This window comes from Papaver somniferum, chromosome 4 (assembly GCF_003573695.1).
Source record: "Papaver somniferum cultivar HN1 chromosome 4, ASM357369v1, whole genome shotgun sequence".
In the NCBI taxonomy this organism is placed as follows: Eukaryota; Viridiplantae; Streptophyta; class Magnoliopsida; order Ranunculales; family Papaveraceae; genus Papaver; species Papaver somniferum.
The window spans coordinates 28539692-28557872 of record NC_039361.1 but is presented as its reverse complement, the minus strand read 5'-3'; the positions used below and the strand labels follow the sequence as shown (position 1 = coordinate 28557872).

At 34.6% G+C, this 18181-nt stretch overlaps 3 protein-coding genes across 4 annotated transcripts in view; all 3 read left to right on the top strand.

The window, feature by feature from the left end:
• Window positions 1-2701: 2701 nt before the first annotated feature.
• LOC113273662 (protein FAR1-RELATED SEQUENCE 1-like) lies at window positions 2702-6107 on the top strand. The gene is made up of 4 exons (XM_026523307.1): window positions 2702-2876; window positions 3123-5438; window positions 5690-5815; window positions 5915-6107. The coding sequence occupies exons 2-4, from the start codon at window positions 4500-4502 to the stop codon at window positions 5999-6001; spliced, it is 1152 nt and encodes a 383-aa protein (XP_026379092.1). The 5' UTR covers window positions 2702-2876; window positions 3123-4499; the 3' UTR covers window positions 6002-6107.
• On the top strand, window positions 3655-4416 carry LOC113272245 (protein FAR-RED IMPAIRED RESPONSE 1-like). The gene has a single exon (XM_026522116.1). The coding sequence runs from the start codon at window positions 3655-3657 to the stop codon at window positions 4414-4416; it is 762 nt and encodes a 253-aa protein (XP_026377901.1).
• Window positions 6108-13448: 7341 nt separating the features above from the next.
• Window positions 13449-18181, top strand: part of LOC113275028 (MADS-box protein SOC1-like) — a 45598-nt gene continuing 40865 nt past the window's right edge. The window contains exons 1-2 of one of the 2 annotated variants that reach the window (XM_026524452.1): window positions 13449-13616; window positions 13735-13957. In XM_026524452.1, the coding sequence (XP_026380237.1) occupies window positions 13773-13957 (185 nt within the window). In that variant the 5' untranslated portion in view covers window positions 13449-13616; window positions 13735-13772. The remainder of the gene's footprint in view (window positions 13617-13734; window positions 13958-18181) is intronic. The other variant, XM_026524451.1, reaches the window with a different exon arrangement.

Below are 18181 nucleotides of genomic sequence, written 5' to 3'. Positions count from 1 at the left end.
TGCCACGTTGTACTCTTTTCCCTTCGTCAAGGTTTTGTCCCACTTGGTTTTTCCTTGTCAAGGTTTTAATGAGGCAACATATTCAAGCAAAACTATGTTCTAAGTTTGCTTAATATTGTACTCCTTTTCTTTGTCCAAGTTTTGTCCCTCTGGGTTTTCCGGGCGAAGTTTTAACGAGGCAATTAATTTAGACTGTCCTTGAAGATCATACAACATGTGAAGTACTATATGTAAAATATGAGATAACATGTGAAGAGTTGTACCAGGGTTTTGTCCCACTGGGTTTTTCCTTGTCAAAGTTTTAATTAGGCAATTGATTTCGGCACAAGTCATCAAGGAGAGGACGACATTTGAAGAACTACATTCGAAACACTATATGTGAAGCAGTGCATATGAAGTTCTATTGGACCGCACAAGGAGAGTGTTCTAGGGCCTATGACCCATGGATGTGCGGCCCAACTAGCTATATCTAGAGTTTCCCTTACATGTACATGAGAATATTATAGATAATGTGGCTAATGAATCAATTAGATTTTCCGCTCTCTCCTATCTCTTTGTCTTCTTCTTTACAATTTTACTGCAAAATGATGGTAATTCTAACGACCATAATTGACTTAATCAACGAGGTTGACCATGAATCCGGATGGAAAAACTAACAGAAATGTCATTTTATGTAAGGGCTAAAAAATAGACGAATTATTAATTAGGAATGAGGAAGCTAGCTATACTTTGTTAATTTGCCCAAAATCGATCGTTAAACCAAATTATGTCTTCCCCTTGAAAGGGCAAATGGTTGCACTAGCTACTGAAAAGCCAATGCGCGGTCTACCAGTAAAAATTATATACCAACCGCATGATTATTGTTTCAATTAGCTGTTTCTATTTATAGTATTTGATTCCTAACTAATACTTGTAGTGGAAAATTTAACCCAATTGAAGTTGTCAATTGCATTGATTATATCGCAAATAATAGCTAGTTATTGTCAATCACATTGATTATCGCAAAAAACCTAAGCAATAAACAAAGTGAAGCTAGTTAAGACACGAAACCGAAAATGATATAAAGCACACACGTGCAATCCACCGTCTATCCACCATTGATTTAATATAGTCACTCCACTTGAATTCGCATTCAACCGGTGATTAGGGGCCTCCCATCCATAAGCCTGCATCCTAACACGACTCAGAGCTATCTTCGAAAACTTAAGCTTGTATTTCAAGAGCATCCCTAGTGTTAATGTCAAATTTTGCATAATACGAATACCCAACTAAATTGAGTTAGATAATCAGACTCGTCCGAGTCAGGCAACAACATTCCACAAATTTACAAACAGATTTCTCCTCTTTTTCATCGAACCATATGATTTTCTTTTACAAGTGTTCGGCTGTGGCCTTAAGCATAGGAAGATGCAGAGAAAAGAACAATAATAATACTAGTATAATCAAAGGAAGTGTAGCAGGCAGCAGCCAGCAGTAGGGTCTGTGTACCTCACCCAGTTGCAGGGATATTTATATTGCCATAAATGAAAGCTTATTAGTAGATTACCCTTTATGGAAAGTCCTAAAGACAGTGGTAAAGGGAACAAGGAATAGAGCTATATATGGGCTGTCTGCAGTCAGGATGATGTATGTAGCACTCGAGATTTTTCTCACTTTTTTTTTTGGATCAACTTCATTTTTATACTGATAATATCTATTTCAAGATAAGAGATATTATTGACAGATCGATCTTATAATAATACCGGATATGGTTTTATTCAACTGCCAGCTGCTACAAATATCCATTTCCTTCACAAATACCGGAAGCATATTCCCGGGTTTGCAATTCCACTTGCACTTGCTTATCGGATGAAAGCAAATGTTACATACCGATACATTATAACAATATTATTACCATTTGGGAAGTCATTATTCCAGAATTTTGGTATATTGCCATAATACAATAGGAGGAGAAAACATTGCACCTGCATCAACTCCTGATGTTTTTACCATCTCAGTATCCTTTTCGACATACTTACTATTTTGATCTACTAGAGAGTTAATCCATGTACGTACGCAGTGCCATGCCACAAATCAAAGATACTCATCTTATATATCGGAGTAAGAAAAAGCTTACAAAAACGTAAACACGAGTATAAGTTGTAGCAATGTTCAGCAGTGTTACCATCTGAAAATACATTTTCTGACAATTTTAGTCCGATTTTAGTACCCTGAAAAATTATGGGCCGTCCAATCTCCAAACCATTTCTTAGATAATAGTCAAAAATGCTTACAACACTTGGAAAAGGCTACTGCATAGTGACTATAGTTGGCTGGTCGCTCTCGAGCTAAATCTTTTGCATATCGACATACCAAAAGTGGTTTGCTAGCTTTGTTCGACTGTTAGCTTGGCAATTTTATAGCCGCTGAATTTTGTGTGTCGATTTCATTGTCGTCTTGAATTATACCAAAGTTCTAATATGCATTGAAGGCCAACAAATTTGATTACTGATTGCCAATTTCTTTTCGGAAATGCTATTCTAAGCCCCACTCAACGCCCTACTCAGCGCCCAAATGACGTGGCGGAACATGCTGTCAAAAACATAAAAAACACGTCACTTTTGAAAATTAACCGGTTTGAGCAATTTTCGGCGGAAACCAAATGTCTCGCGCGGGAAAAAAATTTAAGCGCATTTGACCGAAATTTGGTCGGGAAAAAAATTTGTTTCGAAATTTGAATTTTTCTTTTTCTTTTTTCCGATTCTTTTATTTATTTCTTACCCACCATACTCCTGCACATGAATGAAATAGAAGACTGAAAGTTACTTTCCATTGATAACTAACTAATGGTGATCCTAAACGAAGAAAATAAAGAATATCCGAAGGCCAAAGGAAAGGTGAGTTAAAATTTTCTCTCATTAAGAAATCCATAAGAAATACCTAATTTAGTGTAAGTGTTCTGTTTGGGTTTTAGATATTGGAAGAATTGTTAGGGTTTATGTAATTCAATTCAAAAATTGTTCCAATCAAGTATAAACTGTGTCTTGCTCACTAACTGTTCGAATAAATATCTGAGATATGTAATAAAGTTTTTGAGATGAATACGTCTCTACTGTACTTAATATAATGTTTCATTGTGATAGGATAACTTCTATGGAAAGTCTGATTACATTGCTACCAAAGGAGATGGAGATGAAATTCGACCAACAGATCCCCAACTTGGTATGAAATTTAAAACTACAACTGATGCATATGAGTTTTATAAAAAATTTGCGCAACGAACTGGATTTCCTGTTATGAAAAGCTCAGTTAAGAAAAACGTTCTAGGAGAGATAAGAAGCTACACATTTACTTGTGCTCGAGCGGGTAAATGCGATAGTAACGGTGAGAAACCATTAAACCCACAAGTTACTATTAAATGTGAATGCCCAGCAAGGATAGTGATACGATTAGATATTTTAGTTGGGTATGTGATCAGCAAGATTGAGTTGGTTCATAACCATCCACTAAACCCTGATGATACAAGATTTTTTCGTTGTAATCGGTACATTAGCGCCCATGTAAGGAATCAGATTGATCTATTTGATAGAGCAGGTGTTAGGCTGAACAAAGTCTATAATATATGTACAACTGAACATGGTGGTCCTGAAAAAATGACCTAAGGATTGCAGAAATATGGTTGATAAGCTAAGGCGTATAAGGCTTGGGGAAGGAGATGCCGCTGCAATTCTTAAATATTTTGCAAAGATGAGTACGCAAAATTCTGGTTTCTATTATAAGGTGGATTTAGATGAGGAGGGTCACTTGGATAAGGTGTTTTGGGCAGATGGTAGGTCTAGAGAAGCATATAAGGAATTCGGCGACGTTATCTCATTTGACACTACATACTTGGTGAACAAGTATAATATGCCCTTTGCCCCATTTGTAGGGGTAAATCACCATGGACAGTCGATATTACTTGGGTCTGGGTTGGTTTCCCATGAAAATTCTGATTCATTTGAGTGGTTATTTTCTCAGTGGCTTGATTGTATGTCTGGACATGCACCTCCAGCAATAATTACTGACCAGGATCTGGCCATGAAAAAGGCAGTAAAAATTGTATTGCCAAATAGCAGGCATAGATGGTGTTTATGGCATGTGATGAAAAAGTTGCCGGAGAAGTTTAAAAGCTATAAAAACTATGACCGCATTAAGTATTCAATGAAGAAGGTAGTATATGATACACAATATCCGTCGGAATTCGAAACTAAATGGAAGGAAATGATAGATAAGTATAACTTGTCCAATAATGAGTGGTTAAAGGATTTGTATGAAGATAAGGAGCGTTGGGTACCTTGTTATTTGAAAGGAACTTTTTGGGCTGGAATGTCCTCTACACAAAGGTCTGAAAGTATGAATTCATTTTCGACGGATACCTCCGTCCACAAACAACTCTAAAACAGCTTGTAGAGCAATATGAGCTGGCATTAAGGGACAAGGTAGAAAAAGAAGCTATAGCTGATGCAGAGTCTGCTTCCAAAATGATAACTACTGCCACTGAGTTTGATATGGATAAACAGATTCAGGAAATATATACTTTATCAAAATACAAAGAGTTCCAAACAGAATTAGTGAAGAAAATTTACTGTGAAATAATCCGTCAAGTAGAGGAGGATCCAGTAGGAACATTCAAATATGTGGTTCGTGAAAGTGTGTGGTTTAAAAGGTTTGACAAACAGAAAATTAAGAAACTGGTTAACTTTGATGTGATTTTTCATTCAAAAGACTGTGAAGTTGCTTGCAGTTGCCAGAATTTTAGTTTTAGAGGAATTCTCTGCAGACATGCTATTAGTATATTAACCCGTCAAGGAATAGAGTTACTACCTGAAAAATATATTGTTAGAAGATGGAGAAGAGATGTGAAAAGATCCCACACATCTATGAAGGTTAATGTCAATTTTTGGGAGAATCCTGTTGAACGTGAACGTTATAATAGTTTGACTATTTTGTTCAGTGAGGTTGCAGACATGGCAGTAAAAAATGGTGATGAATTCGATAGTATTAAACATTGGTTGGTCAAGAAGCTGGAGATGTTAAAGAAACAAAAAGAAAGTGCTGAGATTGAACCAAAAAGTCTTTCCACCAGTGAGTGTAAAGAAGGGGAAGAAACAGATGTGATAGAAAAAAATGGGGAAGAAAATAATTTGCATGAAGAAGCCATGGATTCAGTTGGAGTGGGTGTACTTGATCCTACAAGTAAGAGACAGAAAGGAAGACCACGAAGCACGGCATATAAAAATACATGGAAACCTAGTAACAAGAATTATTCAACCAATGATGCAAGTGTATCTAATGAAGGTGATGGAGATGTAGCTTTGGAAGTTCCTACTATGACGAAAAAGAAACGAGGCAGACCTCCAGGTAGCAAAAATAAGAACCAAAATATGAACACCAATCTGGCAGGTGATGGAATTGTGCAGGTAAATTTCGTGGCTTAGCATCCTTCTATCAGTTACAATTTTATCTAATTATTTTAAGTAATATGATTCGAATAATCCTTGTATATAGTGCAATATTAGGATGTTAGTGGATGTTTTCCTTGTTGTAAGTTCTCATGCCTACTTTAGTGTTAGAACTCCCACGTTTAAGTAGCATCATTTACGTTATGGATGTCCTAGTTTCGTCTTGTTTCTCAACTAATATGATTTGGATCATATATGTTTTTTTCCAGCAATCTCAAGCAACATATGCCATACAAGAGAGTGTCGTGTCCAATGGAGTACCACCACAAGCGCCTGTATACCAACCATGGGGATTATATCCAATTCCCCATTCAAATTATGCAGGACTGCCGATGGTAAGATGTTAGAAAAATTAAACTTTCTTATTTTCAGTTAGATCACTTAGTAATAGTGAGACCCGAATGGTAATGAACTTTTTGTTGCGATTATTGTAGGACCCGAATGCAGTGACTCAAGGGTCGTCGTTTTCTTATCTGTCCGCCGTGCTTAATCCATGGATGTTTGGAGGACAGTTTGGATAATGCATAATATTGAACCTTGTGCTGATTTTTGGTTTTTTTGGTAGTTATTATGTGAACAACAAAACTCAGCAACCTTACTTATTAACTGTATGAGTTTATAACATTGAAAATTAAGTGATGCAGTTTTAATTGTTATTTATTTGAAGTTATTTTGTGTTGATAATGCTAGTTACAATTTGAAATTTGGTGGTGCTTGCAAGCTGCGGGATGTTTTTTTTATTATTATTGGATTGTACATTCAACTGGGAGGGAATGATAGCAACGCAAGAAGTGCAAACAACAAAAATGTTAGCTAGTGCATTGTGTGTGCTAAGTGGAGACAACACAATTGTGCTTTCTTGTGCTGCATCTAAAACTGGCAACACTCACCAGCTCACCGTTCACTAATTAGAAGACATCATATAGCATGGAAATGTAATATTGCCTTTTGTTCGTGAAAAAAATAATTGAATTTAGCACTACAAACTACGTACATAAGCTGTTTTAGGAAATCAAATCTCAGACATTTTATAGACTTGTAAAAAGATAAACTTAGCATCTTGAGTTGGAGACATTTTGTCAAACAGTTGTAGAGCCATACACACCCTTAGTGCAGAGAAATTTACGACCAAACTAAAAGCCTGCTAAATCATTTCTCTTAAATAGAAAAGAACAACAACCAGAGTATTTTATAGTAACCATTACATTCACAGTTGAAGTCCACTCCTTATTTCTCCATTTTTAAAAAACTTCCTCTTTATTCTTCGTCTCGAATCTTGATGTTAAACCTCCATTTAAAACTGTTAAGGAATGGAAGAGGAATAGCTTCATTATTTTTGGGAGTTGCTCATGAGCATAAATCAATTTGCCTTGGCAAACGGATCTGAATAAAGTGGATTTAAAAAGAAAAGATAATTCAGATTTCAAAACATTTGGTTCCCGCGCGAGACATTTGGTTTCCGTCGAAAGTTGCTCAAACCGGTTAATTTTTAAAAGTGACGTGTTTTTTTTGTTTTTGACAGCATGTTCCGCCACGTCATTTGGGCGCTGAGTAGGGCGTTGAGTGGGGCTTAGAATAGCATTTCCGTTTTTCCTTTTTTTTTTTTTTAGTAGCAGTTAATCAATGAAAGGAAAAACAAAGGAAACGAAAAATGGGAAGAAAAGCCAACTGTTTAACAGTTAAATCAATGAAAGAAGAGAGGACCACCATGTGTGTATATACCATGGGGAAACTCTTCTGAATCATTACAAATTATTTACTACAGAGTCCCAGACAAATGAATTAGCTACAAATGACTTTCTTAGTCGGTACATTCTCAACAGTTGAGTCAGATTACGAATAAGAAGAAAACAGCAAATACTATTCAAACAGAAGTAATATACAATAAGAAAGTCAGAAACAGAAGATGGAAGAAAATCTTCCTCTAAGTTTTAGTTCAGTAAAAAGAATTAAACAAGTAAATGAATGATCCTCTGAGAAGTGTTTGGTTTGCTATTTTAAAGGAGTAGCTGAATAGGTATATCCTCTGGAGCACTTCACCACTATCTATCCACCTGCAAATATCCCCATCCAGCTTGCGTACTTACTATTCCGATCAAAAAGAGGTGGACGGTTCAAAACCCTCTGGGCCCACATGTGTAATCAATCGAAGAGTTTCATCATCAGGAAAATGAAAAATCACATATAAGAAGACTTCTGTGTTGGGTTTTCTTCTTCTTTTCTCCAACTCTGTCTGTTGGTTGAATAAGCGAAGAATACTCTGGGGGAAGGGAAACCATAGATTGGGGTCTTCTTCCATCACTTCAGAAAATATCTTCTATTTATAGTAAACTTGCACACGCGCTACTCTAATTAGACCATGGTATCCTTTTTCCTTGCGGGTGAGCGCGTAGATATTCCAAATCTGGATGGAAGATATTTTCATGGGCGTGGGTCACAGTCGATGTAATTTTAATACTTCTTCACAAGTGGACCGTGGGGTCCACTCACACGTCCGCTCACCACAGCATTTTTCATCATATCAAAGAAAAACTAGATAGATATAGCCGCTCACTCTGACTAGGTCAACACTATCACGCGCTTGACCGCGGAACTGACCCCTCTCTATCTTTTTTTACTGGTTATAATAGTAAAATTTTCCTTTGTCCTAATCTTTTGCCTCCTGTTAACTTTTGGAGAAATACAACGGAGGTCTCAATCCATTTGCATCACAATTCATCGTTCTACCTCGAAGAGAAAATCAAATTACATAAAATTGGTCAATTCATTCAATAACGATAATTTTTGGGTGAAAAGGACATGTAAAATTTGATACTGTTTAAATGGACGAGAATGTAAAAATAGTTAGGATGTAAACAGTTTCATCATACCCAGTTTCAAATATTTTTTCTTATTTTTAATTCGGAAAATGAGTCATTTGTCCAAATATTTTTAAAACACGGTTCAAATGGACGAGTAAAAATTATTATGGGTTAAATGGACACAAAAAATAGGAAGAATGAAATTGGATTCATTATGGCTTAAACTTAAAAAAGAGGGAGGATGCATCCTGAAATAAATTAAAAATAAGAAACGAAAAATGTGTCATTTGTTTAAATATTTTTAAATCACGGTTCAAATGGACGAATAAAAAATAGTTTGGGTGAAATGGTCAAAAAAAAATAGCAAGGATGAAACTGGATTCATCCTAGCTTAAATTTAAAAAATAGCAAGGATGAAACTGGATACATCTTGTGTAAATTAAAAATAAGAAAAAATATTTGAAAATGGGCACGATGAAACTGGTTACATCCTGCCTATTTTTACATTTTTGTCCATTTAAACAGTATCAAAATCTAACTGTCCATTTTGACCCAGGAATTGTTGATTTTGGTCTTCGTAACCAATTTTGTGAATAAGAAAAAACATTTGAAAATTGGTAGGATGAAACTGTTTACATCCTGACTATTTTTACATTTTCGTCCATTTAAACAGTATCAAATTTTACATGTCCATTTCACCCAGGAATTGTTGATTTTGGTCTTTTTAACCAATTTTGTGTTATTAATTTACATCAGGATGCATCCAGTTTCATCCTCGCTCTTTTTTAAGTTTAAGCCAGGATGAATCCAGTTTCATTCTTGCTATTTTTTTGGTATTCATTTCACCCATACTAATTTTTACTCGTCCATTAGAACCATGTTTTAAAAATATTTGGACAAATGACCCATTTTCTGATCAAATTATTACTCTTATATTTTCCTTCTAATCAAATTTATAATTTATGATTCAGTCAGAAGTAACGAGGTTTTTACGCGCCAAACCTTATAATAATTGCCACCCATTTGCATTTTTTTCATGCAAACTCATTTGCATTAGAAGGAGCGAACTAGCGATGATAGTTTGTTTTTCTTTTTTTAATTTCTTTATGTGTAAATTATTTTATTTATTGATACAGAACCTTAAAGAGCATGTTACTATCAAGAACAACAACTCATATAGCAAATTACAATTCGGCATAAAACATATATATATACACGTAATTACAGCTGAATCGGTGACTTAATGGAACTTTAGATGATCTTATAACAACCTTTACTAAAAAAATAACCTTTATTCAAAACAATCTTTGAAAGCTACCACCGAACCACCAACCCAACTAGAGAAATGGAGACCAAGCATTATTACCGAGTACTCCAACACCAAGAGTTAGGAACAGCATCAACAACAAAGTCAAGTCAAAACCACCAACAAAACTAAGCCAAAAGCAGTATCAGGAGAGGCTAAACCATTTGCAGACCAGACCCGATAAGCAGAAACCCTGGCCACCATCCTTCAACACAATGATTTTGATATATCTTCATAAACGCTATTATTGTACAAGGTTAAATGTGTGATAAGCTTAGTTATCATTGTTAGAGTTTCTCAAAAAACAATCATGTGCTTTAATATTCTTTATACTGAATGAAAAATATTAAAAATACACACCTCTAAATTTAATTAAAATGATTTTCTTAAAAGTTTAAATGATAATATGTACATGATATCACGTAACACTCATATATGTAATAAACTAAAATGCAACTTCTAATATTTTTTCCCATCATGTGGATCATTCTAAGAAAAATTTGCTTCAAATTTATAACTGATTATTTTTCTAATAAACAAGTTTACATTTATAAAAATAATTTAACCCGCTATCTTTTAATAAAATTGGTATCAAGGTGAGAAGATCATTTTCCCAGAAAATAGCTTCTTTTTAATTCTTACATTAAATAGAAATGGTGCGCTTAAATATAAACTATAAATGTAATGTCAATTTAAACGTTTTATTTTGTGTTAAGAGATTATGCATGATTTATATATTTATCAACAAACCAGCATATAATAATTTACTAGTTAGTTTCCAAATTACGACTCGAGATAATTTCGTTTTCCGCATTTAATAATTTACTAGTTAATTTCCAAATTACGACTCGAGATAATTTCGTTTTACTGGAAAAATTAAAGTGTCTAGAGAATTTGAGATTTAATTGGCCTCGGATAAAATATGGGTGCTAGATGTGTATTGATTCAAAATCCAGAAAGATAAAATTCAGAATGAAAATAAGTTACCAGAGTTAATTTTAAAAAAAATTCATAAATTATCTCTCATTTTAAAATAAAATGATATCTGAGTTACTTTTTTTTTGGTTCCCAGGATATATCTGCCTAGCTACTAACCATGGTCAATAGGTCAAACTAGTCTCGAGGCCCAAGAAGGATATAATATACAAATCATAACATGATCTTCATTTAGCAACTGTCAAACGAAATTTTCAGAAAATTATAGCGATTCTACACGCATCGAGATTATATCCCGTGAAGCACCCCAAATAAAATAACTCCTAGGATTCCACCCAAAGAAAATAGGGGGTGGGTTTGGTTCCACTAAGTTTGTTTCAGTAGGGAGATTTCTCCTTGGGCAAAACTATCGTATTTTCAAGAAGAAGTATGATTTTAGGGTTGATATTGATTTGTGCAATGAGGAAAAATCTCTAGTTTTATCTTGGGCTGCTGCCAAAGGATCTAAAGTACATCTGAACTTCGATTACTCGATTTCAAACTGGGAAACTTTATTCTTTCGTAAGTAGTTTTTTTTTTGAGGTTTTGTTCTGTTTTTTCTACCTCTGGTTGACCCTTTGTATATTCTTCATCTCTATCATGAAATCTTCCTTTTGATTAAAAACAAAAAAGATTTCTCCTTGGACGTATCTTTGAGAACATTATCCTGTGAGCAAACTATCCTACTAGAGGTGGGAATGAGATTATAAAATGAGCCAGGTGAGAGCAGTTCCTATGGTAATGTTCAAATTCAAAATTTTGTTGAGCCACATGGATGGTCAAACGTGTTTCTCCATTATGGTAAAACAGGGAAAAATGAACAGATTTGGTTTTCTAGCGCCCCACTAGTATTTCTTTTTAATATAAAATGTTTTGTAGGATAAAGATGAAAAATAAAATATAATATTTAAGTGAGATAAAATAGGATGAAGTGAGATAAAATAGGATGAAATGAGATAAAATAGGATAAAGTGAGATAAAATAAGGTTAAAAAGTAGTAAAATAATCAGGGATTGTACTTGGCGCCAATCCAAGAGTCGCGGGCGTCAATCCAAGTGTCGCTGGCGTTTTTTGCATGAACGCGCGTCATTTCTTCTGACGCCAGCGTTAATAGGGATGGCGCGCGTGCTTACAATATATAGATGCGCGCCTGATGTTCCGACTCGATGTTCAAATGAACGGATCTGTTCATTTGAACACCCATTTCCTGTGTTTGTTCATTGCATAGTGGGAGCAAAATGAACAAACTCCAAGTTTGTTCATTCCATAGGAATTGCCCTGAAGGTGTCAAGTCTGATGGGAGGATTAGCCGGAATAATAACTATTCGACACGTGGCAACCCACAACCATTAAAATGACGACACATAATGTACTATCAATTATGTACTGTGAAATCATTTTTAAATTTAATAGAGAGAAACAAATATTTTTCTGCCATAACGTTAAACACAATTTTAATTTCATGGGTTGGTTGGTCCTCTACTTTCCTCAGAGCTTCTCCAATGGGATGTGTGTGAAGAAAAAAGTCTTCATTCACATAGGATTCACATTCATTTTCTCTAAATTCTTTCTCCAATCCTAACCTCTTTAACTAGTAAGCAAGTGACATGGCATAAATTTTGATAGACATCCTATTGGTCAACCTCTTGTTTTAGAGGTTCACCAAGAGGATTTGTTACCATCCTAGTCAGCTTTTTTTGAATTAAAAATAGATTTAATACATTATAAATGATTTACAATTTTGCATAGAATTTTACTGAATCAAAATCAAAAAAATTCCCCTCGGTAATTTTTCTTTCGTTGTTCTGTTTCTTTTTTGAACAAAAGCTTTTCATTCTTCTTTTTTTCTTCTATCGAGAGCCATTAAATCTTACTCTCCAAATATCAATTATACACTCATCGATACATCATCTTCGATTGGGTGACTTATTTTTCCTTCTATCAGCTTCCATTGACAGACTAAGTTAACATCGTAATGTAAACGTATGGCGGGATCAGGAGTAGTTAATAAGTTTTTATTTGGGTTCATGGGTTTGTAATTTACAAACTATCTCTTATCACTTCCCATTGCTACACTTTTGATCTCACTTTGTCCGGTCCTTATTGATTAATTTTGCACACTTAATTCTAATCGGTGGGTGCAGAAGAACACATAGATTAATTGTCGTGGATATTGTTCATTGATTTCGTATGATCACGATGAACAGTAGTTTGAATCTTGACTTTCACTTAAACAATGAAGATTTCAGTACTCTTTTTCTTTGATGCATCAGTCGCAGTACTTTATTCAAGTTGTTGTGTCAATGGGTTAAAGATATTTTCTCAAGGAACTTTGTTGTTTGCTTCTCGCAATTTTTCCTCTCAATTTATTTATTCATGTAATAATTTGGTTTGATTTTTCAGGGTTTTAGTGCTATGCACTCTTGTAAATAGCCTGAACTTTTTCTCTTTTCAATATATCCTTCCTCTTTCAAAAAAAAAAAAAAAATGACAATTTCTATTTTTTTTAATCAAATAAAATCTTTAATCAATAGTAAATGAGATTACAGCTACGCCAAGAAGTGGTGAAAATGCAAGGGGTTGGAGAAGAATTTCTTTTATTCCTCATATTTAGGAAAATTGGTTGCAAAATAAGATAAAGGATGTCTTCCCATATCGCCACATATGAAGCTGACCAAGTAACCATTGGAGAAGCTCTCGGTCACTCATCTTCATGTTTAAACTTTGTTGTGTTGTGTTCACTTCCGGTTAAAATTGAGACAAATTAAATACGAAAAATAAAAAAAGAAAGAAAAAATGGATAGACTACTTAGGTAGAGAGATAAATAGTCTAGTGAGTCTTGTGAGCTCACTAGACTACTTAGGTAGAGAGATAAATAAGGAAAGTTAGGTTTTGAATGAGTTTGTTCTTTTTCTATATAAAGCCATTTGAGCGAAAGAGGAAAGAAAGTTATCAAGATAGATACAACCTACAAATTCCAAAATAGGGTCGGTCTTTCTTTCTCAAACAGAAGCATCTTTTTTCATTCTTCATTTTTCATCAACACCTTCAAGGTGAGTTTGAAACTTTGAGCTACTTGATCTTTTTCTACTAGTACTAATTTTCATGATTTTATTTCAAATTTGATACTGATTTTGACTTTTTTTGTTTTTGATTTTGGTGACGAGGAAGATAACAAATTATATAAGAAAGTAGATTTTTGAGTAGAAATGGTGAGGGGAAAAACAGAAATGAGAAGGATAGAAAATGCAACAAGTAGACAAGTAACATTTTCAAAGAGAAGAAATGGTTTGCTGAAAAAAGCTTTTGAACTTTCTGTACTCTGTGAAGCTGAAGTTGCTCTAATAGTCTTCTCACCAAGAGGAAAACTCTATGAATTCTCCAGCGCTACCAGGTATTTTTCCTTCCATTATTTTTTCCCTTTTCTTCAGAGTAGTACTACTCTTGTTTTACATGTTGGTTCCTAAAGTAGTCTTTACTGTCTTTTCTCTACAAACATTCTCTGTGTCTTATCTTAGCTCATCCTTCAAATTCAAAAAGCTGAAACCAAAATCCCTTTTCTCCGGATCTTAATTTTTCGTCTCATTTTCATCATACAATCATTTTTATTCATCGATTTTAGTTTTTAATTCACAGATCTGTGTTTTTTTTCTTCACTATATTTTGTTCTTCAACACATGGATTTGATTCAGTCCTCATTCTCATGGTCGTGTTCTGGTTTTCGTTATCGAGTTCATCATTATCCCCCGCCTCGAGATTTTTTCAGTTGTTTTAGGTAAGACTATTGGTCCATTTTTGAGATACTTTTGTGTTTTTTCGAAGATCAAGAATGGTCATTATTTTTTTTTGTTCTCAAAGTGAGGGAAACATGTTGTGTTAGTCTGCTATTGGGTTTAGGGTTTCACAAGTAAATAATTATTATATAATTTGGGTGAATAAATTAGATCCTATCATGTTTCAGGGTTTTCTTTTGTGTTCTTCAGCTGTATAATTTTAATTGAATCCGATCAATTTTATGCTGTATGTACTAAATGATTCTTTGCATGAGATGAATTTTAGTAGTTGAAAGTGTCAGTGTTCTTGATAATATCATCATCATCATCATCACCTGCTATATAAATCAAGCTAGTTGCCTATTTTCTGTAATTCCGATATCATCATTTTCTCTAGAATAAATTACACTCTCTCTTTGTTTGTGCTAGGAAATTGATAGTGCGCAAAATGAATGAAACTAACCCTAATCCCCAAATATGTAGACAAAACCAGAATATGAAAGTTAGTAGCTAACTTAGCTTGATAGTCCTTGATTGCAACGTAATGAGAAGTCGAAGTGTAGATAACGGCAATAATGGTCTTTGTTTGTGTTGTATACTGTTGAGTCCAATTCATGTATATCAAAGGGGATGAACAGTCTGATTTAGTATTTTATGTAAGATAGAATATCGATATACTTTTAGGCTCCCTAGTTTTGCATTAGATGCTGATAGCAATGCCAAAATTTATTTGATGGTAGGACAAGATCAATAGTACGAGGAATCTTCTTAGCAAATTATTAAATTTCCCTAATTCAAGGGTATTATAGATACCATGCACCATGTAAAATTCTAAACACACAGCGCAAATCCGTTATTTTTCGAATTCTTCTACTTTAGTTCTCTGGAGGAATTGTTGATTCGACATGATGAGCTCCATTAGCTTCTTAAGGTGGGGTCCTCGTTAGTTGGTATGAACTCATTCTATTTTTTGCTTTCAGTAAATATAAATGACGAGTTCTGCCATTCCTAAACTTAAATCCTTCTTCAAATGAACATTTACTGAGTACATGCATGCTCAACTTACAAGTCCTGCAAAACCTTGATGAATACTGTAGAAACCTCATAAAATGTCAAACTGAAGCTTTATAAGTGTTGGTTATTTGTTAATTTTCTCATTCTTGTTCAATATAAGTCGTTACAACTTTCAGTGGAATTACTACATGCCACGATTTGAACGAGTGTCAACCAAGAGTTTATTAGGACATGCTGCTGTATTGAAGTGATTATGCGTTGATTTACCTCATATTCTTCACATTAAGTCAATATGCATAAGCATTGTCTTTATAAGCAATCAGGCTAGATAGTTTTTATTTAGATGTAAAGTATCTAATCTACGTGTTGTAAAAAGTGCTTCCTAGTTAGTTGGATTCGTGCAAGGATTGACTATTATTTCCTCTATCTAGGAGATGGGCGACCCATGTAAAAGAGGCTTTTTTATCCCTATTTGTTCACAAAGATTCGCTCGACCAAGCTTGTTAGTTTAAGCTTTATTTTTATGACTTTTTCTTTGATGATGTCGTATAGAGTGAGGTATTGCTGAGATTAAGGAGTTGATCATAATGCTGCTGATTATTTGATTGTGCATCTAAGTGCTTAGCACAGAAACCAACCCTTGTTGCACTTAGTCATTCCTCTCAAACTTTTGGCTATACAAATAGTTAGGGTTGACCAGCTATGTGTGGATAGGCGTCCCTCAAGTCTCATGGGACACCATCCAGAGCAAGAAAAAGAAAAATGAAAGAGTCACTGTATGTGCTGGTTTTGTTACATACTTAGTGTTACTCTCGGCTCACTGGCTTTCCAGTGGACCATTGTTTAATGTTTGAAGCACTTAACTGCAGTATCTTATCTATGAACAAAAGCATATAATATTTACGTTGTTTCCAAATTTTAAGAGGAAGTAGGTTGGGTTTGTCATCTTAACCCTAGAAAACACTTAATACCTTAAGTGTTACAGGGACTCAACAATAGACATTGTGTATTTACCAACAGTTGAACAGATACCAAGCCATCACTACTAATTTGATATGACAGCCTTCTGCATTGTAGTTCGATCCATAGGTCTTGGTCAATTAGCATTCTTATTGGACTAATGGAGTTTCCGATCGTGTGTGCGAGAGCATAAACCATCAGCTGGGTTATAAAATTGAGGTGTTGCATTAGAGATATTGGCAGAAATGCTTTCTCTATTTAGTTTCCGCATTGTTTTTGAACTTTTTGTTTCCCTGTGGTGTTGTTCACCATTTTGTTTGTGTATTTCCCATCTGCCCCATTTGCAACTAGATTAAGTTATTCAGTAGACGTCTTTCATCATTCTCAACTATATTGATGATCAAATCTCGATAAATCCTAGGGTGATTATTGACATCTCCTCTTGAAATTGTAATCTAGCTTTGAATTTCCCACGTTTTCTTCGAAGTTAATCATCACATTAAATGTTTGCTTCGGCATATTAATATCATCTCCGAGTACCTGTTGGATGGTCGGTAATCTCAACGTCTCCAAACGAAAGATTCCATGATGTTTGGGGCAATTTTGATGTCTATGATATCAGCCTTGTGCTTAGCTTTTTCAATGTTGGTCTTCACATCTTGCAAGAATTTAGGGCTTTAAACAAATTTTGAATCATTAAGCATTCCTCTCTTAAATACGACCTAGAGAGTTGTTGAGGCATTTCGAGTGTATCTTGGGGGATGAACTTGTCATCCTTCATATCATTTCCTCAATACGAGGTTGTAAGACACGAGCCATCACTTTCTTGACTTTGTCTGTTGAACGCCATGGCTAGGTGGGCGTTGTTATCCTTGTAAACTAGAAGTTGTTCTGTTCATTGTTTGTTTAAGCTTTAACTAAAACTTAAATATAAGGTCATAGTTGATGCTCATAGTTGCGGCATGTCCCAAACTAGGGAATGGAAATGTGATCCAAGGAGCATGATTCCTTACTCCCAACCAAGCGTGCTTGAGAATTCCTATATTGTAGTGAGATGAGAAGCATTTGGTAATGTGTGTCCCAATATTTCTTAATCCTGTGAGGAGGGGAGGAGGGTTGAAGAGCTGAGATTCATGTGCAATTACCTCAACAACAATTGAAATGATAATGCTTTTATTTGCAGTTTCTCCCCTTAAGAGTTTCCCTACTAGTGTAGGGTTGGTTGGTTGCGGGAATATGAATTCCCTTAGCATCTTATTTCTTATAATTATTTAGGTGCCAACATTGATTAAATAATTTAAATTGATTTATTTCTTATAATATTTAGGAACCAACATTGATTAAATTGATTTATCTTATTTCTTATGAAGGTGTTACTAATATATTACTTAGCGTTGCTGGACTACAGTCATTCTTGTTCTATATAATGGAAGTCTACAAAATGCTGAGATTTTGAACGTAAGTTAATGTATGTCAGCAGGTCACACTGACTATACACAAGTTGCTAGGGGTCTGTAAAGAGATCTAAATAACAACACTCAAAGACAAACACAACAATAAGTATGTTGGAAAAAACCATGTGACATTGCCGCATGTGGCATATAATCAAGGAATGGAAATTCTAGATTTCCTTTAGAACTTGTGATACGGGAACCTGATGTTGTTTTTTTCTTTGTTTCTAGCTTACTTCTTCAGTTAGAAGTTCTAAATAGTAGGAGATATTTAGTGTAAAATTGTTTAAGTTTTTATAAATTAATTGCTGGTCTTATGTTCTAAAAGATCTTTTTACATCATCTTAGTTCTGCTGTCAATAATAATTACCACTTAAGTGCTGTACTTTCCTTTTCCAGTTTCACTTGGTTTTGAAACTT

Coding starts and splice junctions, on each gene's coding strand:
- LOC113272245 (XM_026522116.1), top strand. CDS start 3,655: ATGGTTGATAAGCTAAGGCGTATAAGGCTTGGGGAAGGAGATGCCGCT.
- LOC113273662 (XM_026523307.1), top strand. CDS start 4,500: ATGATAACTACTGCCACTGAGTTTGATATGGATAAACAGATTCAGGAA. Junction 5,439..5,689: donor CAGGTGATGGAATTGTGCAG/GTAAATTTCGTG, acceptor GTTTTTTTCCAG/CAATCTCAAGCAACATATGC. Junction 5,816..5,914: donor ATTATGCAGGACTGCCGATG/GTAAGATGTTAG, acceptor CGATTATTGTAG/GACCCGAATGCAGTGACTCA.